Source organism: Peromyscus eremicus, chromosome 23 (assembly GCF_949786415.1).
Source record: "Peromyscus eremicus chromosome 23, PerEre_H2_v1, whole genome shotgun sequence".
NCBI classification, from domain to species: domain Eukaryota; kingdom Metazoa; phylum Chordata; class Mammalia; order Rodentia; family Cricetidae; genus Peromyscus; species Peromyscus eremicus.
In genome coordinates this window covers 43,010,310-43,036,287 of record NC_081438.1, presented here as the reverse complement: position 1 = coordinate 43,036,287, position 25,978 = coordinate 43,010,310, and the positions used below count along the sequence as shown (strand labels likewise).

General features: G+C 46.7%; 1 protein-coding gene across 1 annotated transcript in view; it reads left to right on the top strand.

Annotated features, from left to right (window-relative positions):
- Positions 1-25,978, top strand: part of Fbn3 (fibrillin 3) — a 69,491-nt gene extending 43,513 nt beyond the window's left edge. Inside the window, 19 exon segments of the mRNA XM_059248993.1 lie at positions 1,591-1,719; positions 2,501-2,620; positions 4,104-4,229; positions 4,793-4,945; positions 5,067-5,132; positions 5,268-5,393; positions 6,906-7,025; positions 7,150-7,272; positions 8,221-8,352; positions 8,492-8,617; positions 9,724-9,930; positions 11,051-11,176; positions 14,102-14,224; positions 14,792-14,908; positions 17,648-17,776; positions 17,878-17,997; positions 19,976-20,210; positions 22,691-22,841; positions 25,163-25,978. Coding sequence (XP_059104976.1) covers positions 1,591-1,719; positions 2,501-2,620; positions 4,104-4,229; positions 4,793-4,945; positions 5,067-5,132; positions 5,268-5,393; positions 6,906-7,025; positions 7,150-7,272; positions 8,221-8,352; positions 8,492-8,617; positions 9,724-9,930; positions 11,051-11,176; positions 14,102-14,224; positions 14,792-14,908; positions 17,648-17,776; positions 17,878-17,997; positions 19,976-20,210; positions 22,691-22,841; positions 25,163-25,486 — 2,753 coding nt within the window. The 3' untranslated portion in view covers positions 25,487-25,978.

Here is a 25,978-nt window from a genome sequence, read left to right as displayed (position 1 = left end):
GACTATACCTATCTATGAATATAAAGACAAATATTAGGGTGTAGTTGGGGATTATGCTGGTTTAGTAAAGTGGTGGTTGCAGGTTCTCCTCCAAGACTCATGACTTCACTAAAACATGGCTGACCAAGTATCTGTGGAGTAGAACATTGAGTCCTTTGGGCATATCCAAGGAGTGGTATAGGTCCTTTATTTTATCTTTAGACTTGATATTTTGTCTTCCACATGATTCATTTTATATGTAAGACTTTCCTTTGAGTTTTTCAATTTCATCTTAATTTCAGCTTGAGTCCTCTTCAGTGTTTCTGTCTCCATATTGAATTCCGTTCTCAAATCCTGTATTATCATCATTTCCATCAGCCTTACGTTTGTGTTTTCTTGAACATCTCTCACATGTCTATGTTCCTTAAATTCTTTCTCCTTAAATTCATCAAGCTGGGTTTTTTGTGTATCTTTTTTAAACTCCTTGAATTCTTAGATGAAATTTATGATTGTTCTTTTAAATTCTGTATCTTGTATTTAGTCTAATTCTCACTGGTAAACATTTCTACAGGACTGGTGAGTTTTGGAGAGAAGATAGTGGCTTGATCTTTCATATTGGTGGTATTTTTGCAATGAGATTGGGTGTGTGAACTTCTTTTGTTAGTTCTAAGTCTGATGTGGACAGAGAAGGTTGGGGCAGAAGAGAGAATGTGCAAGCAGTTTGGGCCTAGAAGTTGGAAATGGCTTTGGTGGAATGAAATCATGTAGGCAGGATGTGAGTAGTCCAAGGCTGGAGCATGGGGGTAAATATGACTACAGTTGCATCACTAGGCAAGCCATTTAACCCCCTGTGCCTCCATCTCCCCTGTCTGGAAACAATAGCACCTCTTGCCTAGCATGCTCAAGGCCATTTTAAAGACTAAGACGAAGAGCATACATTGAGCAGGTTCATCTCTCTGAGAAGACCTAATCATAAGTACATAGGCAATCCAAAAATAGAGCTTCAAAACCTGCGCGACATGGGGGCTGAGGATGTAAGGGGTCACTGGTGAAGAGCATGTGTTGCTCCTGAAGAGAACCTGAGTTCAGTTCCCAGCTCCTACATAGTGATTCATAGCCATCTGTAACTCCAGTTGTAGGGGATCCAATACCCTCTTTTTCCTCCATGAATACCAACACATATGTGTTTCATTTAAACTCATGCAGGCTCATATGCAGACTCATAAATAAAAATAAAGAATTCTTCAAAAAATACAAAATATTTTAATTAAATGAAATTTAGTAAATTAAATTAGGAAATAATGTTTAAATTTGAAATAGTATAATAAATAATATAATAAATTAAAATTAGAAGATATTTTAATTAAATAAGAATGAAAACATAAATCTAAATGTGTGTGATATAGTTAATTGAGTACTTAGTGACAAATTCATAGAATTACATGATTGTATATTAGAAAATACTGGCACCTACCTCACAAGATAAGATATAGAGTCTATTCATGGATCCTTAATAAATCAAAGTCAACCTGTTAATTAGTTGTAGACAGAAATACAAGGAAATTTCAGTCCCCTTGGGGTCCATGGTGACCTGCCTGTCCCCCTTTGCAGACATTGACGAGTGTACCACCCTGGTGGGGCAAGTGTGTCAGCTTGGCCAGTGCCTCAACACAGCCGGTTCCTTCCACTGCCTCTGCCAAGACGGCTTTGAGCTCACAGCTGACAGGAAGGACTGCATGGGTGAGTCTCTCCCTCAGCCCCAGTGCCCATCTCAGTGAGTCTGTTCCTCATATACCTGCAGTTGCTACTTTTGACTGGGCATAGTTCCAGTTCACATCTGTGCATTTCTTAAATTGAGAATTTCAGACTTGCATATGTGTTTTGATCAAATCCACCCCCAGCTCGCTACCCTCCACCTCCTCTACATCCCACCACCACTTTCCCTCTCATTCCATGTGCTCTTTGTTAGGCACACTGAGTCCATTTACTGGTGCCAGTATGCGGATGGGTATGGGGTCCTCTACTAGAGCACAGGCAGCCTATTAGGGGCCATATCCTGGTTGAAAACTGGCATCCTCCTGCAGCAGCCTGCAGTTGCCAACAGCTCTTCAGGTGGGGATGGGACTTCATGAGCTCCTTACTCATCCATCTTATTTATTTTAAGGTATAAGAAAAGAAGAGCTGACTATAGTTCAGGGTGAGGCTGTCTTGCAAATGGGAAGTTTATGAAATAAGAAATAGCAGACGTACCGAATGGATGGCATGGAAATCTTGGAGGGACCCTGCAAGTGGCTCATAAATCTTGCTCCCTGCTTCCCTCCAGGTCCATAGACCTAGCAAGAACAAATAACCTTTCCTTCCTCTGCTGCCTCTGTGTTCCCGAGCCTCAGCCTTTCCCTTGGACCCAAAACTGTCCCTGGAAGGGCTTGTCCCCCAGCTAACCTGCAGGTGCTGGCCAAAGACCTCAGGGAGCACTCTGCCTTCTCCCTGGCGTTGGATGCCCCTCCTTTTCCCTCCACAGATATCAACGAATGTCTGAGCCTCCCAGGGACCTGCCTGCCAGGCACCTGTCAGAACTCGGAAGGCTCCTTCCAGTGCACCTGCCCCCTTGGCTTCCAGGTGCAGAGTGGCCACTGTATTGGTGAGTGTCCAACCCCCTGTCAGAGTGCAGGTGCACACGGCACAGCACCAAGTGCGGCTCCATTGTTATCAAAACTGTCCTGGCTCCTGGCTCAGGCCTTCCTCCAAGGGCTCAGAGAGTTCTTTGTACGCCCTGTAAAATATACTTGGGTTTGGAGTATCACTGTACTTCAGAGACTCCTCTGAATTCTCACTCACAAGAATCATTTCATATACTTTAGACTAATTAGTCTAACTTGATCTTAGCTGGTTAATTCACCAGGTTAGTCTCTTATAGTATAGGCTAACCTGGACTAGTCTAGCCTGAACAGATGGATCAGCCAGTGGGCAGAATGTAAGGAAAGCTCCATGGTGACCCTACCTCCCACTCCCGTCTGCAGACATCTTGAGTGCACCACCTTGGTTGGGCAAGTGTGTCAGCCTGGCCATGATCTGATCCAGTCTGACCCAACAGCTGATAATCCAGTCTTCCATTTGTACTAACCTTTCACAATCTGGGCCAGTTTGACTTGCCAACATCTGATACTATTTTCCATTTGGGCTAGCCTTGTATAACCTAGGCTAACTTAGACCATTCTGGCTTCAGCAAATGTGCTATTGTATATAGAATGGACTCATTTAGACCAGCACAGCCTGGTCTTTTTAAATTTAGTCTATCTAGGGTAGCGTGATACGTGAGCTAACTCTAACTAGTATAGGCACAGTATCTCTAGTCTCAGTTAACTTTGCCCAGTTTTAAGTCTCTAATGATGAACTTGGGCCAGTGATATGACTCAGCAGGTAAAGGTACTAGCTACCAAGCCTGAGTTCAGTCTTTGGGATTCATCTAGTAAAGAGAGAACTGACTCCTGTAGGTTGTCCTCTGACCTCCACACATGTACACACAAAATAAATAAAAGTGTAATAATTGTTGTTTTTGAGGCAAGGTCTCACTATGTTGCCCTGGCTATCCTGAAACTCTCCATGTAAACCAGGCTAGCCTGCAACTTACAGAGATCTGCCTGCCTCTGCTTTCTGAGTGCTAAGATTAAAGACATGCACCACCATACCCAGTGTTATTTTTTTAGATGAACTTCTGAGTCTGGAGAGGTAGCTCAGCAGAGAGCATACTGCTCTTGCAGAGGACCGTCACCCACATCGGGCAGCTGACAACTGTCAGCTCCAGAGAGAGCCAATACCCCTGGCCTCCACAGGCACCTGCACTCATGGGTACATTCCCACATCACATGTGCACACACATAAACACACACACCTTAAAAACATAGAAATAAATTTAAAAGATGAACTCCTGACCATGAGCCCTATGCTGAAAACACCTGAGAAAGACCTCCAGTACACACTGCCCACCTAGTGGTGGCTCACACTGCAACCACAGGTCCCCACCCTGCTTCCATGCTTAGAACGTCTCACATTGGAGAGCTAACCCTCCCTGCTTTTCTGGAGATCCATGTTGCCCATCTCAGCTCCCATCGCTGCCTCTGCAGATACTGATGAATGCTTGGAGGAGCCCAGCCTCTGCTTTTTTGGCACCTGTACCAACAGTCCTGGGACCTTCCAGTGCCTCTGCCCTCCTGGCTTCACCCTCTCTGACAGGGGACACTATTGTTTTGGTGAGTGTTGTGAGAAATATAAACAAATGCCTGCTCCAGAGCCTACAGTTCAGTTTAGCCAGTATCAGCTGTTAGGGAACATAGGGCCCAGTGGTGAACCGTACCCCAGCCTGCCTGTAAGAACACAGACTGATGGTTTGGAGACTGAAGGTTTGCCATACCAGGTCTTCCAGCCCTCTGAAAAATTATCTTTGTCACTCTAAGAAGAGACCTCTGATTCAAAAGTAATGGGCAGAGTTTAGCTATTCTTCCTGGCACAAGGGCCACATTGAAAGTTTGTCAGCAAGACACACACACACACACACACACACACACACACACACACACACAAGCAGGTTGGAACACTGCTGGAAAGGATCCCCAGCTCATTCTCATTGGCCCAGAGTACATCACAGGTTCATTCCTAAGCAATTTCTATAGCCAGGTGTAGGACATGCTTTCATTGGTTACTAGTAGGACCAGGGTCGCCCATTCAGTAAAGTTGTGATGAAGGAGGAGAGGCTGTCAGGTAGAGCTGCTGACTGTCAATCACTTTATTATCGTCCACACCTCCCTCTTCACAGACACTCGCCAGAGTTTTTGCTTCACCCAGTTTGAGGCCGGAAAGTGTTCAGTGCCCAAAGCTTTCAACACCACGAAGACCCAGTGCTGCTGCAACAAGAACCCCGCCGAGGGGTGGGGGGACCCCTGTGAGCTGTGCCCTCAGAGTGACAGTGGTAAGTTCTGGCCTCTCTGACCCTCTGTCCCACTGCATTCCTCCGGTTCTTCCCTTGCCCTTCTTGGGTACTGGGGACTGTTGTGCTGACCCCGACTCTTCTAATCCCATTTTCTTCCCAGTTACTTTTCGGGAGCTCTGTCCCTTTGGCCATGGGGCTGACCCAGGCCCAGATGACTCCAGAAAAGGTAAGACTTTCTTCTGGGTTCTAAGAACTCCTTCCTCCTGACTCAGCTCTCCATGGATCCTCAAGCTTTAGATTCCACAAGTTGCCCTGGAACCTACTCAGTGACAAGCGGACAGACACTGTCTCAACCCTGCAGATGTGGATGAGTGTGCAGAGAATCCTGGCATCTGCACTGGTGGCCTCTGTGTCAACACTGATGGCTCCTTCCATTGCGAGTGTCCCCTCGGCTACAGCCTGGACTTCAGCAGCATCACCTGCGTTGGTGAGTAGCCAAGGAGCCCTTCACTAACACTGTCACTTCCCTCATTCTCCATTCTCTTTGTCCTACTTTAATTACTGTTGATGTGATTTAAAAAAATCCTGACAAAAAGCAACTTAGGGGCCAGGGTGGTGGTGGCGGCAGCGCACGCCTTTGATCCCAGCACTCGGGAGGCAGACGCAGGTGAGTCTCTGAGTTTGAGGCCAGCCTGGTCTACAGAGTGGGTTCTAGGACAGCCAAGGCTACACAGAAAAACCTTGTCTCAAAAAGGAAAAAAAAAACCTTAGAGGAGAAAGGAGTTTATTTCAGCTCACAGTTATAGTCCATCATAGTGGGAGTGGGGAAGTCAAGGCAAGACCTTCAACTAGTCACATGATATCCGAGGTCAAAAGATGCAGAGAGAAATGAATGCATGCATGCTCACTTCTTGTGCTCAGCTCTGCATCTGCACTCTTACACAGTTCAGGACCCCAGGCCTGGGCAATGAAGCGGTCCGCAGTGGGCTGGGTCTTCCCACATTGATTAATGAAAACATTCTCCCCCCCAGACACACCCACAGGCCAACCCAATGTAAACAATCCCTCACTGAGACTCTTCCCAGGTGTGTCAAGGTAACATGAAAGCTCAGCATGCCTCCTCCCTTCCCATTACTCACTCATTCACTTATTCATTCATTTCCCATTGTGCATGCATTCATTCACTAGCATTGGAGTTGGTTCACCTGTTTTCTTAATTATGCATTCATTTGGTCACTCATATGTACACTCATTCACTGACTCACTTCTCCATTTTGTCCTCATGGTCATTCACTCATCCAGTTCACTCACCCATTCACTGTTTGTTCACCAACTCAGACTCCATTGATTCATTCTTCCCTTAGCTTCTCCTTGCTCATTCATTCATCTCTTGTTCACTCATTCCCTTGCTCATTCAGTTGTTCATTTCTCATGCATTCATTTACTCTTCCAACAAATCATTAATTTATTCCTCTATATGCTCCCCTTACTACTTATTACCTCTTTCATCTCTAATGCACCCAATAACTCATTCATTCACTTGTTCATCTACTTATTCATAAACTAATTTATTCATTCCCTTGATTATTCATTTATTCTTGCTCACTCATTCATCCCTTGCCCATTTATTCACACATATATTCACTAATTCATTCACTCATCTATTCATTTCATCATTTATTCATTTACTCCCTTGCTCACTCATGCATTCACCAACTCACCTCACCATTCATGCATTGATTTGTCCCCTTGCTCATTCATTCTCTTACTCATTCACACATGTATTCCCCAAATTCTTGGCTCATTCATACGCTCTCTTGTTCATTCTTGCATTCGTGCTCCAACTATTCATTCTTTGAACATACACCCACAGCCAGCCTGAAGGTGCCACAAATCTTGTCCCATCCAACCTGTGTCAGTCAAAGGGAAACACATGGCAGTGTTGAGGGGAGGGAGCTCTCATCAAGTGATGATGTCCCCCTCACTTGTCTCCAACCAGACACAGATGAATGCTCTATTGGGGACCCCTGTGGGGAAGGCATGTGCACCAACGTCTTTGGAGGTTTCAAGTGCACATGTACTGATGGCTTTGAGCCCGGCCCCACGATGACCTGTGAAGGTATGATACATCCTGAGCAAGATCAGAGCTGTATAACAGGGACTCTCTAGGCCTGATCCTTAAGAGGTACCAGGGGTACCCCAGGGAGAGCCTGCCCAGATGAAACCTCTGCTGGCCTCCACAGACATTGACGAGTGCACCCTGAATCCACTGCTCTGTGCTTTCCGCTGCCACAACACTGAGGGCTCCTACCTATGCACCTGCCCAGCTGGCTACGCACTGAGGAAGGATGGTGTCATGTGCCAAGGTAGGGTCTGCACAGACTGCCAATGGGTAGGGCTCTCTGATTCCCCACCATTGATCTTATGATCTCCACTGTGTACTAACATCACTCTGAAAATAGTCCTGACTTTGAACAGATCCAGATGTGGTCTCAGCACTCTGGTTTCCTGTCTTTAAACTGAACTGACCCCAGAGGATAGAAGTGAGCAGCAAAGAAGCTCACACAGCAGACAGCTGAACTGGGGCATGAAATAGACACTTGGTTTTGAAGGAAAAGTGGTTTTTGCTTTTTGGAGAAGTAGTAGCTTTTTGCTATAACTGATTGCTACAGACTGGGTAATTGATAAAGAACAGAAATATAGGACAGGAGAGATGGCTCAGTGGCTAAGAGCACTTGCTGTACTAACTAGCATGAGGACCTGAATTCAGACCTAAGCACCCATGTCAAAATCTGGGTGAGACCACATGAAGGCCTTTAATCCCAACACTGCAAAGACAGGAGGATCCATGGGGCTTGCTGGCTACCAGGTTAGCTCTAGGTTCAGACTAGACTAAACTAGACTATCTAAAGGAAATAAGGCAGAGTGACAGAACAGGATATGTGACAGCCTCCTCTGCCTTCTTGCATATGTATGGATATGCACACCTGGTGCTAGTGGTGAGTGTCTCCAAGTGGCATCACAATATGGCACAAAGCAAGGCAGATCAAGGTGCTGAATCAGGTCTGTTCTTATAACTCCACTGACACCATCATGGGAGCCCACCATCGTCATGACCTCATCTAATCCTATCACCTCCAGCTCTAAATACCATCACCATAAAACTTTAGGAATTAAGTTTGTAACTCATGAGCTTCTAGGGGACACCTTGACCCATTATGGCTGCTAGGGGATGGGATCTAGGCTCGTTCCATCTAGAACCAAGCTGTGGAAGACATGACCTTGACTTACCCACTATCCCTGGTCATCCAAAGATGTGGACGAGTGTGCAGATGGGTCTCAGGATTGCCACACCCGAGGCATGCTGTGCAAAAACCTCATTGGCACTTACATCTGCATCTGCCCACCTGGCATGCAACCCCAGCCCTCTGGGGAGGACTGCACAGGTACGTGGTACTTCCAGGGCACAGGGAAAGCTACATGGAGGGGAGAGTTCAAAGTGAAAGGGGAACTTTCAAGGCCAAGGGCAACTGGCTTGGTGGCTTTGGCCTCCCCCTCTGGCCTGCTTCATCCCTCCCATCTCAGATGAGGACGAATGCCAGGCCCAGTCCAGCCTCTGTGCCCATGGCCGCTGCATCAACACAGTGGGAAGCTTCCAGTGTGATTGTGATGAGGGCTTCCATCCCAGCTCCACCCTCACTGAGTGCCATGGTGAGTGTAACCAGGAACAAGCAAGGTGAACAGAGACTTGGGAGGTCTGAGGCAAGGATGAGGTCAGGAACACTGAGGAGGCATGAAGGGAATTGCTGTACCATTATCAATATAGATGCATGAGCCTGTACACACTTCATAGAAGAGCTAATTCCTCCTTGTCCTCCCCCTCCTCTTTCCCATCCACTTCTGTGACTTCTCTGACCCCAGAGGCATCACCACAGAATGATCTCTCTGTGGGTTTCCCACAACAACCTAAGAACTGAACCCAGCAGATGACCTTAACAGTACCTTCTGTGTTAGGCACCTGTCCGTTCCTGTTCTCATCCTCTTCTCTCCTCCCCATGGATAATGTACATCCCCTAGCTTCAGGCCAGATGTTATGCATCTTCTAGACACCCCATTCCCAAACCCCAACACTATAGTTTACCTCAAAGCCAGCTCAGCATCTTTGCCCCCAACCCCATCTCAGTGATTGGAATATCCTGACTTGGCTTTATGGAGTGACCAGCAGAGAATCTTCCCATCTGTAGTTAGCCCTCACTTCCCACCTATCTCTGATCTTATTTTTTATTCTATTTAATTACACTTTGTTATCAGTGTTGAGGGTTTGGGGACCATTGTGCACAGTGTGCCATGGTATATGTGTGGAGGTTGGCTCTTTCTACCTTGTGGGTCCTAGGGATCAAACTCAGGTCATCAGGGTTGGCAGCAAGTGAGCCATCTCACCAGCCCTGATATTTTTCTCCTCTGTCCCTGTTGTTCTATCCCAAGCATCATCTCTTCCTGCTCTGTTCCCCTGCTTCCCTCTGCCCTTTAATTATCCTTTCTCACTGTGGCCAAAGACACTGCCCTCCACAGAGGGCACCCAGCCTTCATAACCTATCCCAGAGCTAACACTGATATTTAGGTGGGTGGGTAGCTTTTGCCCCAGTCCATTGAGGCAAATGGGTGTTACCTAACCCATTTGAGGGTGTTTCACAGTGTCCAATTCCAAAGGGAAGATGCCCCTCCTACACTCATATGCCTGGCTGCTAGGCACCACAGAGAAGGAGGTCCTGAGCAAAGCAGTTTTTCTGCCCACTCTTCCTACCAATTCTCTGCAGATATCCGGCGGGGGCTCTGCTTCTCTGAGGTGCTACAGGCCGTGTGCCAGAGTTGGTCAAGCAGTGGTGAGGCTGTGCCCAGAGCCGTGTGCTGCTGCGGGGGCGGCCGGGGCTGGGGCCCCCATTGTGAGCTCTGTCCCTTGCCTGGCACCTCCGCCCACAGGAAGCTCTGCCCCCACGGCAAGGGTTATAGCACCGAGGGCCAAGGTGAGTATCCTTGAGGTCGTGTTGAAGTTACGTGGCTGTGCTACAATAGTGTGAGCTACTCTGTGTGCTTGTGCATGTGTGTGTATGCCAGTGTGCTAGCAGAATCAAAAACAAGAACAGTATTTGCCCTGTGCGTGCATGAACTGCAACGACCACGTGAGCAGACATGGAAAGAAGTGTGTGTGTCTGTGTGTGTGTGTGTGTGTGTGTGTGTGTGTTACTTGTTTGTGGTGTGTACAGGCTTGTTAATGTGCATGGGAGACCCTATTAGGAGGTGTGTACTCTCTGAGAAAGCCTGTTAATGTATGTGTGTATGAGCTGGTTTGTATCCTCTGTGTGTGAAAGCTTATTAATGAGTGTTGTGTTGCTCCTGGGCATGGGGGCTACTGGACTTTGTGAGCAACTCATCGTATGAACTAGAAAACTGTGTGGGAGAGTGAGCCTGTCAGGTGTTAATGAATTCCACCAAGTTTATAAGGGTAGGTACATGACTGCATGCATATCTGTGAATGAGTGTGAGTCTGACCATGTATATCACTAAGGGCAAAATGGTTATCCTGAGTAAACAACAATGATATGGCCAGACCTCAGAAGTACCTATTTTCAGTGTGCCTGGGGGACTAAGGAGTCCTGGGTTGGGTGCATGTCCCTGTGACTCAAGATTCTGCAGCAGCATCTGGGTGTATGGCTGAAGTAAGGTGCTGTACGTGTTTATGAGTCCTTCTGAGTATGTGTGTTGCTCTTTGGCCCTGAGGAGGTATTGCTGTTTGCTCATCAGGCTGAGGCTGAGGTAAATGTGTGTATGTGTTTATTGGTGTATGTATGTATGTATATTTGCGTGTATGTGTACGTGTATGTTTGTATGTATATGTGTTTGTGTGTGTGTGTGTGTGTGTGTGTGTGTGTGTGTGTGTGTGCATACTCAGTGGAATGAAGCTCTATCAGCAATCCTGCTGGCTCAGGACTGACCCATAGCCTAAGGGTGGCATCCATGTGGTCAGAGTCAAGGAAAGGAAGACTGGACTTGCCTCTGGGAAGAGGGCTTGTGGGTAGAGAAGAAGGTGTGCTTTAGGAGAATAAGATAGCCAGCCAACCTCTGCCCTGCTCTGCTTGTTCCTAGATGTGGATGAATGTCACATGTTTGCCGACCTGTGCCCCCATGGCGAGTGCATCAATAGCATTGGTTCCTTCCACTGTGACTGCCAAGCTGGGTATACACCAGATGCCACTGCCACTGCCTGCATGGGTGAGCCAAGCCCCACCCCACCCTGTACCTTTGGTCTAGTTATGTTTCTGTAAAAGCCTGTAGCCCCATTTCCACTTTGTATCTCTTGGTTTTCATGCACAAAATGGTCCGACATCCTAAAGAACCCAAAAAATAGACCAGAAGCAAACATTCTTTGGCATTTCCATCCTGTTTCGGTCACATTTCCTGCTCTTATTTCCTCCTGTTATTTCATACATCCTAAGTTTTTTTTTTTTAATTAAACTGTGTACCAGGTGTTTCTCCAAATCATGGGTTACAAACTTCAATCTGAGGCCCGAGTTGTAAGTAAAGTTTTATTGGCACACAGCCATGCCTGTGTCTTTACTTACCTTCGGTGACTATTTTCCTGATGGGCAGATTGTGTTAGCTAGTTGTGGTTACACAATGCAACCAACTATATTAGTTTGATTTTCTGCTGCTGTAATAAAACACCATGACCACATCAACTTATGGAAGAGTTTATTTGGGCTTACGCTTCAGAGGAATGAGAGTCTGCCATGACTGGGAGGCATGGCAGTGGGCAGTGGCATGGTAGCGAGAGGCATGGCAGCGGGAAGCAGGCACGGTGGCAGGAGACAAGGCAGCAGGCAGTGGCACGGTGGCGGGAGGCATGGCAGCGGGCAGTGGCACGGTGGCGGGAGGCATGGCAGCGGGAAGCAGGCACAGTGGCGGGAGGCAAGGCGGTAGGCACGGTGGCGGGAGGCATGGCAGCGGGCGGTAGGCACGGTGGCAGGTGCAGGAAGCTAAAAGGTCACATCTTGAACCACAAGCACAAAGAAGAGAGAGAAAACCAGAAATTGCAGGAGTCTAAACTCTCAGAGCTCACCCCTAGTGACATAATTTCTCCATGAAAGTTTCACCTCCTTGGTCTCCCCAAACAGTACCACCAACAGAGGACCAAGGGTCCAAATACATGAGGTCATGGGAGACATTCTCATTCAAACCACCACACCCATAAAGGTAAACATTCATCCCTCAGAGCCAAAGGTTTTTTTTTCCAATATTCATTTCCCTACCATACCAAATTGGGAGCTCCTTAAACCTCTAGTATAAAATGGTGGCTTTAGGGTTGAAGAAATGCCTCAGTGGTTAAGAGAACTTGCAGAGGACCTGAGTTCAGTTTCCAGTACCCACAGTGGGCGGCTCCCCAACCTGTAACTATAATTCCAGGGAACCCAATGCCCTCTTCAGGCTCCTGCGTTTACATGATGCACATACAAAACACTCAGGGACACACACACACACACACACACACACACACACACACACACACACGTATTTGCCTATGACCTACACACATCCTCCTGTATATTCATTTAGGTTTTTTTTTTATTTTTACTTTTTGTGATGGTAAGAGTGGAACCTAGGGACCCCACATTCTAGGCAGGGGCTCTACCACTGAGCCACACCCCCACCCCTCACTGGGTTCTAGTCAGGAGCTCTACCTCTAATCCATTCCCCCAGCCCCTCGGTGGTATATTCTAGAAAGACACTCTACTGCTGAGCCATACCACAACTCCTTTTTAAAGTATTTTTATTATTTAAATTTGTTCTCTGAAGTTTTCGTGGATGTATATTATATAATTATTACCTACATATCATATTATATATTATATGTATTATATACATTTCAATTACACTCTCTTATCTCCTTCCCACCTCTGTCAAACCCCACCTCCTCCCTGTAATCCCCTTTCCTATATTTGCATCCTAAAAATGTTTAAGCCATCTTGCTAGGTGTTCATACCTACAATCTTAGCACATGGGAGGCTGAGGCAGGAAGCTTGCAGTGAGCTAAAGGCTAGCCTTGGCTACTTTGTGAGTTCTAGGCCAGACTCTGCTACATATTGAAACTCTGTCTCTAAAATAAAATAGGGTCCTGGAGGGATAGCTTAGCAGTTAAGAGCACCAGCTGCTCTTGCAGAGTTTGATTCCCAATACCCACGTGTCAGCTCACAGCTGTCTGTAGCTCCAGTTCCAGGAGATCCAACATTCTTTCTGACCTTCCAGGCACCTGGCACACAGGAGGTACACACATACATATATGCAGGCAAAACATCCATACAAACAAACACAAAATCTTTTTTCATTTTAAATAAAATAAAATTATCATTTCTATATGATTTCTCATCTCTATTCAATGTAACATAGATGCTGATGCACTGTGTCAGTTCAGTATTGATGAAGTCTGATACAGTGTAGCAGTTGTAACGTGTACTACTTGGGAAACTTGAAAGAAAATAATCTGAATGTTCAGTACAGACACTTTTTTCCCAAAAAATACTTTCCATTGCTGAGTCCACAGGTACTCTATCTACTATCTGGCTTCTTATTGGAAAAAGTGTGGGTGGGGTGTGGAGCTCTTTCCTGTCATGTACAAACATAAAGACCTGGGTTTGATTCCCAACACTGCATAAAAATAGAAAACAGGGCCATTGAGATGCCTTAGTGGGTAAAGATGCTTGCCGCCAAGCCTGCTGACCTGAGTTCAAAACCTGGGACCCAAATGTTAGAGGCGAGAGTCAACTCCTGCAAGTTGTCCTCTGACCTCCACATGCACACTTGTCAAATGTGTGTGCCCCCCTCATATACACGGACAATAAGTAAATGTCATAAACAGTTTTAGGGACAGGCATGGTGTCCCACACCTTTAATCCCAGCACTGAGGAGGCAGAGGCAGGTGGATCTCTGTGAGTTCCAGGCCAGCCTGGGCTACCCAGTGAGACCTTATCTCATGAAAATAAAAAAGTAAAGAAATAAAGTTTGATAATAAAAATGAAATAACTTAAGTAGTTCTACAATTTCAGATAACCAGAGTCTGAGCAGGGGTCCCAGCCTGTGAGGCCCCCTTCAAGCCCTGGGCATGTCTGTGTGAGTCCCCTCATGCCCTGCCATCTCATCTAGACGTGGACGAGTGCAGCCAGAACCCCAGGCCATGTTCCTTCCTCTGCAAAAACACAGAGGGCACCTTTCTGTGCACCTGCCCCCGTGGCTACCTGTTGGAGGAAGATCTCAGGACCTGCAAAGGTGATGTCCTTCCCTCCCTCGATCTTCCCTGTCCACTGTTGAACTCAAGACTCTCCCAGCTGCATAGAGTTGACCCCACCACAGCCAGGATATCTCTCTTCCCACTCCATCAGTGGCAAGAGCACCCTGCTTGGAGTGTCAAGAGTGATCACAGGCCCCACCCCTGAGCCCAGACCCTTAGATCCCACTCATGGTTATCCCTTGAACCCCTGTCCTTGAGCTATCACCTATCAAGCCTACCCCCTGAGCAACCTCTCCAACCTACTCCTCACCCTCTACATACACCCAAGCCCACCGTTGAGCTACCTCCCTCAAGCCCCCTCTGAGCCCTGCCCCCCTGGCCGGTCCCTTATGGTCCCAGCCTTGAACACCCTCCTCAAGCCCAGCCTCTGAAACTTCCTCTCAAACCACCCTCTGAAGCCACCCCATATCCACACATCCTCGAGCCTGTCTCCTCAGCACCATCCCCAAGCTCCTCTGAGTACCTCCCCTTGGCCTTCAAGTCCTCTGGCTAAGCTCCACCCTTGAGCCCTGCCCTCTGACCCCTGGGAACCTCCTGTGCCGCAGACCTGGATGAGTGCACCTCCAGGCAACACAACTGCCAGTTCATCTGTGTCAACACCGTGGGCGCCTTCGCCTGCCGCTGTCCTCCTGGCTTCACACAACACCAGCAGGCTTGTTTCGGTGAGTTGTGTTGTCTGCTTCTCACTCCGCTCCCCAACACAACCCTCACAACCCTACCCTCACCTGTTTGTGAGACAAAAGCAATGTCAAGCACTCCTCATGTGTCAGGTGCGGAGCACAGGGGGTGATTAGAACACAGTCCCTGGATACACGCCTCTTGGTGACACCTAGAATCTTCATTACCCTAGGGAGATGGAAGGGCTACCCTCAGAAATCCCTCTGGTCTGGGCCCAGCACGTCTCCCCTTCCCCATGATCCATCCCTGCTGGGTCTCTCTTACTGAGCTTTCCCAGGATGTTTCCCAAGCTCAGGAGTTTACACACTCCAAGTTTACACTTGGAGAAAGTAGTTCAGAAGCCAAAGCCACAAAGCTGTCTGCCGTGGCCTCTTAGTGTCTTCTGGGCCTGTGGGAACTAGAACTCCCTCTAGTGCCAGCCCAGCCAAGAACACTCAACCCCTCCCCCAACCCTCTTAGCTAGCACCCGCTGTGGTAATGATGTCCCTAGACTATTTGATTGATAAACAGATGGGCCTGGAACTGCTGTGTTAGTCTGCAAAAAGTACTCGCTGCTCAAGCTATGAGGACCTGAGTTCAGATCCCCATCACTCACATTAAAAGCTAGGCACTCCTGGGGGGGTACAGAAAGTAGGATCCCAGGGCCTTGAGGGCCTGTCAGTCTAGCCAAGTAAATAATTCCCATGAGAAACTCTCAACAAAAAGGTGAAGTGGTTGAGCAAGACACCTGAGGCCAATCTCTGGCCTTCACATGCACACAGAAGCACACACACACACACACACACACACACACACACACACACATACACACAGACACACACACACACCTTGTTGGAGTTTTTGTTTTGTTTTGTTTGAGGTTTTACTTTTTTTTTTTTTTTGAAACAGGATTTCTCTTTGTAGCTCTGGCTATCCTGAAGCTTGCTCTGTAGACCAGGCTGGCCTTGAACTCAGAGTTCCACTTGCCTCTGCCTCCTGAGTGCAGAGATTAAAGGCGTGGGCCACAACCACCAGACCTGAAATTTTACTTATTTTTATTTCATGAGTATGGATGTTTTGCCTGTATGTATGCATGTATGTATGTATGTATGTACGTATGTATGTATGTATGCCTGTATGTATGTATGCCTGTATGTATGTATGCCTGTATGTATGTATATATGTATGTATGTGTATCACACACATGCAGTGCTTGCAGGGGCCACGGGCAGGGAACACTGGAGTTACAGACTGTAGTTACCTACTTGGCTTCGGAAATTGAACCAGGGTCCTCTGGAAAAGTAGCCAAAATGACTCTTAACCACTGAGCCGTTTCTCCAGCTCCACCCCCACCTTATTTTTTGAGACAGTGTCTCTCATTAGGAACTGGGGCTAATTGATTAGGATGAACTACTGCCCAGCCCCCAGGGACCACCTGTCTCTGTGGATAATGGCAAACACCAACCACATCTGGTTCTGGAGACTGAACTCAGGTCCTCATTCTTGTACAGCAGGCACTTAACTGACTGAGTCAGCTGCCCAGACCCTCATTTTGCTTTTTATTTTGAGACAGGTTCTCACTAAATTGACCTAGCTGGCCTTGAACTTGTGATCCTCCTGCCTCAGGCCCCTAAGTAATCAAGATTATGGGCCTGTGCAACACATCTGACTGCATAAGGGTTTGTTAACATTTTAAAAACAGTATTGGGATTTCAGGAGAACATGCTACCACTAAGCTACATCCTCAGCCTAGTTTTGGTAATGTCTGACTTTCATAGTGGAAACTGTCATAAGCTCTCTCATGGATAAATCCACTGAATTCTCATTTCAAATAAAGCACTTTTTTTAATAATAATTTTTTTATTAAGAGATTTTCCACTCACTCCACACACCAACCACAGATTCCCCCATACTCCCTCTTCCTGCCTCCCAGCATTCCCCCCTAACGCACCCCTCATTCCTACCCCCTCCAAGGCAAGGTCCCCCATGGGGAGTCAGCAGAGCCTGGCACATTCAGCCAAGGCAGGTCCAAGCCCCTCCTTCCTGCACCAAGGCTGTGCAAAGTGTCTCACCATAGGCACCAGGCTCCAAAAAGCCGGCTCATGCACTAGGGTCAGGTCCCAGTCCCACTGCCTGGGGGCCCCTAAACAGTTCAAGCCAAACAACTGTCTCGCCCATCCAGAGGGTCCAGTCCAGCACCATGGGGGCTCCCCAGCTACTGGTCCACAGTTTATGCGCTTCCACTAGTTTGGCTAATTGTCTCTGCACTTTTTCCAATCATGGTCTCGGCATCTCTTGCTCATAGAATCCCTCCTCTCTCTCATTGACTAGACTCCCAGAGCTCTGCCTGGGACCCAGCCATGGATTTCTGCATCTGCCTCCTTCAGTCACTGGATGAGAATTCTGTGATGACAGTTAGGGTATTCTACCATCCAGTCATCAGAGTAGGTCAGCTCAGGCACCCTCTAGACTATTGCCAGTAGTCTATGGTGGAGTCATCCTTGTGGATTCCTGGGAACCTTCCTAACACTCCAAGCAAAGCACTTTACATGCAGTACCACAAACACTGGCTGCAATTCTGTGAGCTAGGAACTATTCTTATCTCATTTCACAGAGGAAGAAACCACCACAGAAGGGGAGTGACTCCTCTGAAGCCGCACAGTGTGGTGTCAACACCAGCATGATAGCCCTTCATATTCACCCATAACCACAAAGCAACCTGACCCATTCTCTGTACTCTATAGATAATGATGAGTGCTTGGCCCAACCTGGCCTATGCGGTACCCATGGACACTGCCAAAATACCCCAGGCAGCTTCTACTGTGAGTGTGATAGAGGCTTCATCCTGGACAGCTCTGGCCACAGCTGTGAAGGTGAAGTAGAGTTTCAATGGGTTCTCAGTCTGGGGGATGATCCCAAGAACCACCCACCAATCTTCTCTCCCTCTTCTTTTCTCTCTTTCTCTGTGTCTCAGATGTAAATGAATGTGACAGGCCCCACCGCTGCCAGTTTGGCTGTCAAAATGAGCTGGGGGGCTACCGTTGCAGCTGTCCCCAAGGCTTCACCCAGCATTCCCAGTGGGCCCAGTGTGTGGGTGAGTGGCAAGGGCTGGGAGGAAGCCAAGTGTAACACAAAATCTAATAAGTTTTATAATAAAAAAAAAAACCCAGAGCTAGATATTGGGGTAAATGCTGAAAGATCAGAGAGACAAAGGAACAAGCCATTGCTATGTCTCACCTCGCCAACTCCATGAATCCTGTTTGAATGTCTCTGAGTCCTCAGCCGAAAGGGGTCCAGCTGAAAAGTGCTCCCCATCTGGAAAGAGGTTCTCAGCCAAAAAGCTTTAGTTCCTATCTCCTCAAGCCTGATATACCTTTCTCTGCCCAGATCACTTCCTTCTTAGTGCTGGGATTAAAGGTTTGTGATTCCCAAGTACTGGCATGAAAGGTGTGTGGCCACCACTTCCTGGTTCTATTTCCCTTCTTGACTGAGTCAATCTCATGTAGTCCAGGGTGGCTTTGAATTCACAGAGATCCAGACAGATCTCTGCCTCCCGAGTGCTGGGATTAAAGGTGTGTGCCACCACTGCCTGGCATCTATGTTTAATCTAGTGGCTGGTTCTGTTCTCTGATCTTCAGGCAAATTTTATTAGGGTGCACAATATATCACCACAGCCAAGCACCCAGCAGAATCTTTCCAGAGCAGACAAGTAGGAATCTTTTCCCCTGCAGATGTTATGACAAGCTGGTCCATTTATAAATCAAATGGGCCAGCCTAAAAGGTTGACCACTGGGAAGTCACTGAACTGGTGAACAAACATGGCATGGTGTTCAAGTCCATTTGTTACAGAGTGATGGCCTGACTAGCTGGAAAAAGTGCAGCACCAAAAGACTGGGATTGATTAACAATGTCTACCAAGTGTGCAACAGAAAGAATGCTGTGATTGATTAGCAATGCCTGCCATAGATGCAATGGAGAGAATGATGTGGTTGATGAGTCATGTCTGCCATGAGTACAGCAATGTCTCTCAAGACACACATGCTGTATCTTCACCATAGCAATTTCAGAGGCTCTTGAGGTAAAGAGCTTGCCTTCTGTATCACAACTTTCCCCATATTTTTGCTGCGGCAGACTTTCCTATCAACAACCTCATCTCTATCATTTTCAACATTTCTCCCATAGTCTATCTTTTATTTTTGAAATTATAATATAATTAAATTATTTCTTTCATCCCTTTCCTCCTCCAAACCCTCCCATATACCCCTCCTTTCGCTCTCTTCCAAATCCCTGACCTCTTTTTTCATTAATTGTGTTACATGCATAGATAGATAGATAGATAGATAGATAGATAGATAGATAGATAGATAGATAGATAGATAGATAGAGATAGATAGATGGATAGATAGATAGATAGATAGATAGATAGATAGATAGATAGAGATCTAAAGATAGATAGATATCTTTTTTACACTCTACATTTGTGGAATCCACTTGTTCTCCTGAGACCTGTGACTTCTCCTCAACTCTCCCTTTCTCGGCTCTCACAGGCTTTGCAACAGAGGTTAGAAGTTGTGAGGGAGGATAATAGACAGAGAGGAAGACAGATGTCTGAGGGCTTCTGACAAGCTTGCTGGAGGCTTTGCACAATAAAGGGTACCGTGGCTGATTAGTATTGTTTATTGTGAATACAGCAAGTAGAGGATGAGGTGCTCCTAGTATCACAGGCAAAGCCTAAGGATACTGCTCAGTATCCTGCAGTTCTTGATCCTACCACAGAATGACTTGGCCCCACATGAGAAAGCTTGTTCTAGACTAACCTACCACTTAGGATATAGGGGAAAATTTGAGAAATGCTATAAGGGCCAGGAGTAGAATATGCAGTGGATGAAGGAAGATAGCCATAGTTTGAGAACTCCTAATGAGTTTACTAGAAGTTTTATACAGTAAAGAGTGCTGTGATTGATTAGTAATGTCTGCCATGGGTACAGAACAGAGTAGTGTGTATTCAAGTGAAAGGCTCCAGGCATACAAGGTTTCTTCCATTCTGTCCCTCTTCTTCTCTCCACCTACAGATGAAAATGAGTGTGCCTTATCACCTACAGCTTGTGGTAGTGCCTCTTGCTACAATACGCTTGGCAGTTTCCACTGTGTCTGCCCCTCTGGTTTCAATTTCAACCAGGACCTTGGAGGCTGCCAGGATGTGGATGAGTGTGCAGAGCAAGGCAACCCTTGCAGCTATGGTTGTGCCAACACACATGGTGGCTTCTTGTGTGGCTGTCCCCAAGGCTACTTCCGGGCTGGACAAGGGTAAGAGGCTCAAGTGGGATGGGCAAGAGTGCAGTGGGTACATTCTTCATGCCCTGATCATGAACATTGGACTCACATACACACAGAATCCATTAGCAAAGCTCCATCTGCCTGTGTATGTAGGTGCCTACATGTGTATACAGAGAACTGGACATAGGCAGTATCTGTGCACACCTCTGGTCCATAACTGTCAACACACTCATGTCTGTCTAACAAGCCCAAGTCATTCATAAATGCCAATGTGCATGAGTACAGGTCTATGTCGTTATCTCGTTTTACATTCAGGCTTGTGTGTGCCCACCACCTGGAGACACTCATGGGCCATTCAGGATTCAAGTTAGCACACATGAAGAAGCACATATGAACCCTCACACACAGAAATAAAGTCCTCTCTCCATATCCATGGAAGATTGCGTCCTGTACCCCCTTATGTAACACGAGTCCTGGGAGACATGAACAAACGTCTCCTCACCCCAGATACAGAAATAACAACTGATCAGAGTAACAATACCATTAAATTCCAACTTGGTGAACCAGTGAGTTTACTACTAACCAATGGGTTACTTGTAGGAGTGTGGTGCTGTGGGATGGTCTGTATGTCAAGTGTGTTGCTGATTGGTCAATAAATAAATCACTGATTGGCCAGTGGCCAGGCAGGAAGTGTAGGCGGGACAAGGAGGAGAATAAAGCTGGGAAGTAGAAGGCTGAGTCAGAGACACTGCCAGCCGCCACGATGACGAACAGCATGTGAAGATGCCGGTAAGCCACGAGCCATGTAGCAAGGTATAGATTTATAGAAATGGATTAATTTAAGCTGTAAGAACAGTTAGCAAGAAGCCTGGTACGGCCATACAGTTTGTAAGCAATATAAGTCTCTGTGTTTACTTGGTCGGGTCTGAGCGGCTGTGGGACTGGCAGGTGAGAGAGATTTGCCCTGACTGTGGGCCAGGCAGGAAAACTCTAGCTACAGTGTGGGTGAGAGTTATCTACAGAAACATAGCTGTCCCAGAAGAAATTACATCAGTGAAAGCCCATGTGCTGGAGAGATGGCTCAGCAGTGAAGTGCACTGGCTGCTCTTCCAGAGGTCCTGAATTTAATTCCCAGCACCCACATGGTGGCTCCCAACCATCTATAAATGTAGTCCCATGAGATCCAATTTCCTCTTCTGGTGTGCAGACATGCATGCAGAAAAACATCTATATACATAAAATATATAAATAAATCTTAAAAGAAAGAAAGAAAGCAGGCCCACCCAGCATGGGTAATGACTCAGGGAATCTGGAATCCTGGAGCTCACTGCAAGATTCGCAGGCACCTTAACAAGAGTCTTCTCAGTGTTCCTTACTACTTATATAACCATGGTGGGGGGTGGAGGTCTTGTGCATCTAGTAAGTTTTAGCAACCTCCTGAAACTTATGAGTTGTTTATTTCCTGTGTCTTATGAAACCTTCCTCAAGGACAGAATGCTTCATCAACACAAGAAAATTGCTATACAATAACCTCATCTCCATCTCATGGATACCCAAATGCAAGGATGTTCTAGTCCCTTATATAAAATGACATGGTATTTGCACAGAACCTACACACATTCCTCCATATACTCTAAATCATCACAGGCAGGGGATGTCACTCGGTGGGTAGAATGCTTGCCTAGTATATACAAAGTCCTGGGTTTGATCCTCAGCATTGTGTACACCAGTCATGGTGGCACATGCCTGTAATCACTGTACTTGGGAAGTACAAGCAAGAGGACCAATATAGAAAATTTGAGGTTACAAACTCCCTCTTCATTATATGAGACCCTATCTTGAAAGTAAATAATCATCTCTGCATAATTTTGTAACACCTAATAAAATATAAATCGGTATATGTAACTGTTGCACTGTTTTGTTAATGGAATATTAACAAAGAAAAAAGTCTCTAAATGTTCAGTAGGGAGGTAACTAAGACAGGTCTAAATACATAAAAGATCACAACACTGTAACCATCTTCAATCCTTGGATAACGAGTGAATATGAGGATGCAAAACCTCTAGATACAGAGGGTTGGCTGTGCTTGTGCATAAGGGGGGCTTACTGTACTCACATTACAACCCCACTCATAGATCCATGCATCCCAGTGAGCACAGGTGTATGTGAACATCGTCTTCCATATATACATGCTCCCAAATGTACATGTTTCTGGACATACACAGATACATCCTTCTATTCCATGTATGTCATCCTATTCTTGTGTTCATACCAATGTCCAGGTAAACCAAGGGATACACATATCCCTCCAGTAGGTTGCACACATGCACATACACAGCCATGCCAACACACACACACACACACACACACACACACACACACACACACACACCGTACACATTTGCATGATGGTGTCTGTGCCTGTGGCTCTGAATGACAGATGATGGGAGATGGTGGGTGAGGTGCCACCAGCCTGCTTCTGAACGTTTCCCCCATACCATCTGGCTCAGACACTGCATCTCCAGCCCTGGGTTCAGCTCTGGATCTCAGGCCACCCCAGATGAGGAAGAATCACTCTCACCTGAAGCCTGCTATGAATGCAAGATCAATGGCCTCTCCTCTCAGGACCGACCAAGACGCAGCATCCAAGGAGGTCATCAGGTGCCATGGGGACTACACTGGGTGGGCCAACTGAGGCGCTATCTGAGGGTATCAGAAGGAGGCTGTGATCCCTCAAGAGAGAACTCTAGATCTAGAAGTGTAGCTTAGCTGGTAAATTACTTGCCTAGCATGCACAAGGTCCTAGGTTCAAATATCTGAGCCATGCTCCTCAGCACTGCATAAAACTAGACATCCTTGCCTCTGTAGTATGTTTGGGATTAGCCTAGGCTACATGAGACTCTGTCTCAAAATAAGGAAGAGAAAAGCAGGCAACCATTAAACTACTTGTCTCAACTTCTTCCTCATACTATGGTACCTGACTGGATCTTCTATACTTTCTCAGCCTAGGTCTTTTCTAGGGAACATACCCTTTGGGCATGTTACCTCATTCCTGTGACAATTAAGGCTCCTTCTGGACAGAGTCTAAGCAATCTGTAATAAGCAAATGGAGAGAAAAAGAGCCCCTGCCCTCAGGATACTCTGATTGCGGGGGGGGGGGGGTCATTAAGGAAAACATGGCATGCTTTATAACATATGAAAAAAATGATCCATGCAACAGAGAAAAATAAAGCCAGAACGGGATGGACATGTTAGGTCTGAGAGACTTTCAACATATAGTTAGCTAATATGAATCTATTGTGGATTACTTTATTTAGGTCTGAGAGACTTTCAACATATAGTTAGCTAATATGAATCTATTATGAAACTTTCCCTGTAGAAATTATCCCACATTTACTGCCAGCTCTTGATTTTCACTGAGAGTAGAATGGTTGCCAAGGATCCTGGGATGGACACAGCATGCTATGGAGGGCAGTGCAAGTGTCTTTGCCTGTAATACCACTGTTTACCAGGAGGTGTCAATAAGAGCATATGTCTGAACTGTGCTCCTCAGAAAGGAAAGATTTCCCAGAACGGGGCAGAGAGACTGAAATAGCTTTCTCTCAAAGTAACAGCAGATAACTCCATAGGCATGTAAATGAGGTGAAACAGACACAGCACACCCCATGGGGGGGGGGGGGGGGGCGGAGGTAAGCACAGATAACCCTTTGTGGAATCAGATACATCACCCAGCCTGGGGTGGCCTGCCATTGAGACCCATTGGCTTACTGTCCTGCTGCCAAGACCATGAAGGCACTTCAGAAGAGCTCAAATAAAGAAGGGCTTGTCATCTTTACACAGGGTCCTCTCAGAGAGAGCCAGATACAGGAAGTACAATGGAAGCCAGCGGAAGGCTCTTCTGGGGCCTCTCCTTGCTCTCTTTCTGACCTAGCTGAGTATTCTGTTTGTAACTCCGTAGATTCTGGCATCTTTTTTGGAGATGTAGGGTTTTTTTGGGGGGGGAAGGCCCTTGGTTATAATACCAGTCACCTAGGCTACCTTTGAACCACCTTAGGTCTCTGGAGCCAGACATTACCTGCCTGAACTGCTTGCTGGGTTTTCAAAGCAAATCTTTGATACCCTAACTGTTGCTTTTTTATTTGTTTTGTTTTTGGTATGTTTATATTTGTCAGTATCTTTGTGTGTGTGTGTGTCTATGCATCTCTCACACACATACACACAATGAGAGAGAGAGAGAGAGAGAGAGAGAGAGAGAGAGAGAGAGAGAGAGAGGCACATGCATACACGTTCTTGAGTATACCATGTCTGGAGACAAGAGGACAACACCACTATGTTACAATTTTTCTCCACCTTTTTTTAAATTTTTTAAATATATTTATTTGGAGATGGTGGTGATTGTGTGTGTCTGCATTCATGCACAAGACATGGATGTGGAAGTCAGTGAACAACTGGCAGAAACTAATTCTCTCTTCTTTTCCATGTGGTTCTAGGGAATCAAACTTTGGTCCTCAGGTTTGCTGGCAAGCTCCTTTACCTGCTGAGCCAACTTGTGGACCCAGCTCCACTTACTTTTTTTTGAGACTCTCCCTAAACCTGGAGCTCACTATTTGATATTACCACTGGCCGGCAAGCCCCTGGAATCCTCCTCTCCCCACCCTTCCAGTGAGACTATAGGCATGTACCAGCACACCAAGCTTTCTACGTGGGTACTGGGGATCTGGACTCAGATCTTCAGACTTTGACCGCAAGCACTTTATTACCTGAGCCGTCCTCAGTCTCTCTCCTCTTGAGTTTTCTTTTTCCCATCAAAGAACCAGATTTAGCCTTTGCTGTTATGTTCTCAGCCTTAGCTGATCTTGGCATTCTACATAGATGACTAGACAAAGAAGCCAGGAAACAAGCATACATGACAGCTTCCTCCCCTACCCACTTGCATCCTTATTTACACAGTCTCTGACAGTTCACTTGGTCCCTCCTCCTAGGTGAGCCTGGCCACCCTTGACACGGAAGTCCCCTTGACCTTGAGCCTGTACATCTCACACCTTGGCCAAGTCAAGCATATCTTAGAATTTCGACCAGCTCTTGAGAGTCTGGGAGGCCAGATCCGTTATGTTATTGCCAGAGGCAACAACCAAGGTTTCTTCTGCATGAATCACCTGGATGGTTTCAGCTCCCTGCACCTGGGCCATAGGAGACCAAGACGCGGGAAATACCAGCTGGAGGTGGTGAGTGTAGCAGGAGCTCAGGGCCAACCAGGGCCAGCAAAACAAGCCTTGCGGCTAACAGTCCAATTACAGCTACTCTAGCAGAGAAGCTTCAGTGCACCTACAGTTCCATGACATCTGAAAGTGGAGATTCTGGAACTGCCTAGAACTGATCTCGGGGGCAAAAGCTGACCAAGTTGAACCTCAAAACTCAGGAAGAGTGGACCATTACACTATGACCTCAGATGAACCCAGCCTATGCAAGCCCACCAAGTGATCCCATCTGAGGTGGGGCAATACCTCAATCTCTCCTGGACTCAGCTAGAAGTCACAACACTCAGCCCTCCACCCCATAAGCAGGGTCAGCAGGAGGGACCCCTGGTGTTCACTGCGCTTTGTCATCCTCAAGCTTAAACTTCAAGACTGCACTATGATTCACCAAGGGTGTTGGTGGGACATGGGAACAAGTGACTAGGGTGGGTGTGGGGGTCATCCCTCAGAATCAAAATGGGAAGCCTTTTCCCCCACATCTTGACTACTAGATTCATTCCCCAGAGCCTGGGCTAGGGTTCTAAAGATCCTTTTCTATTGAAA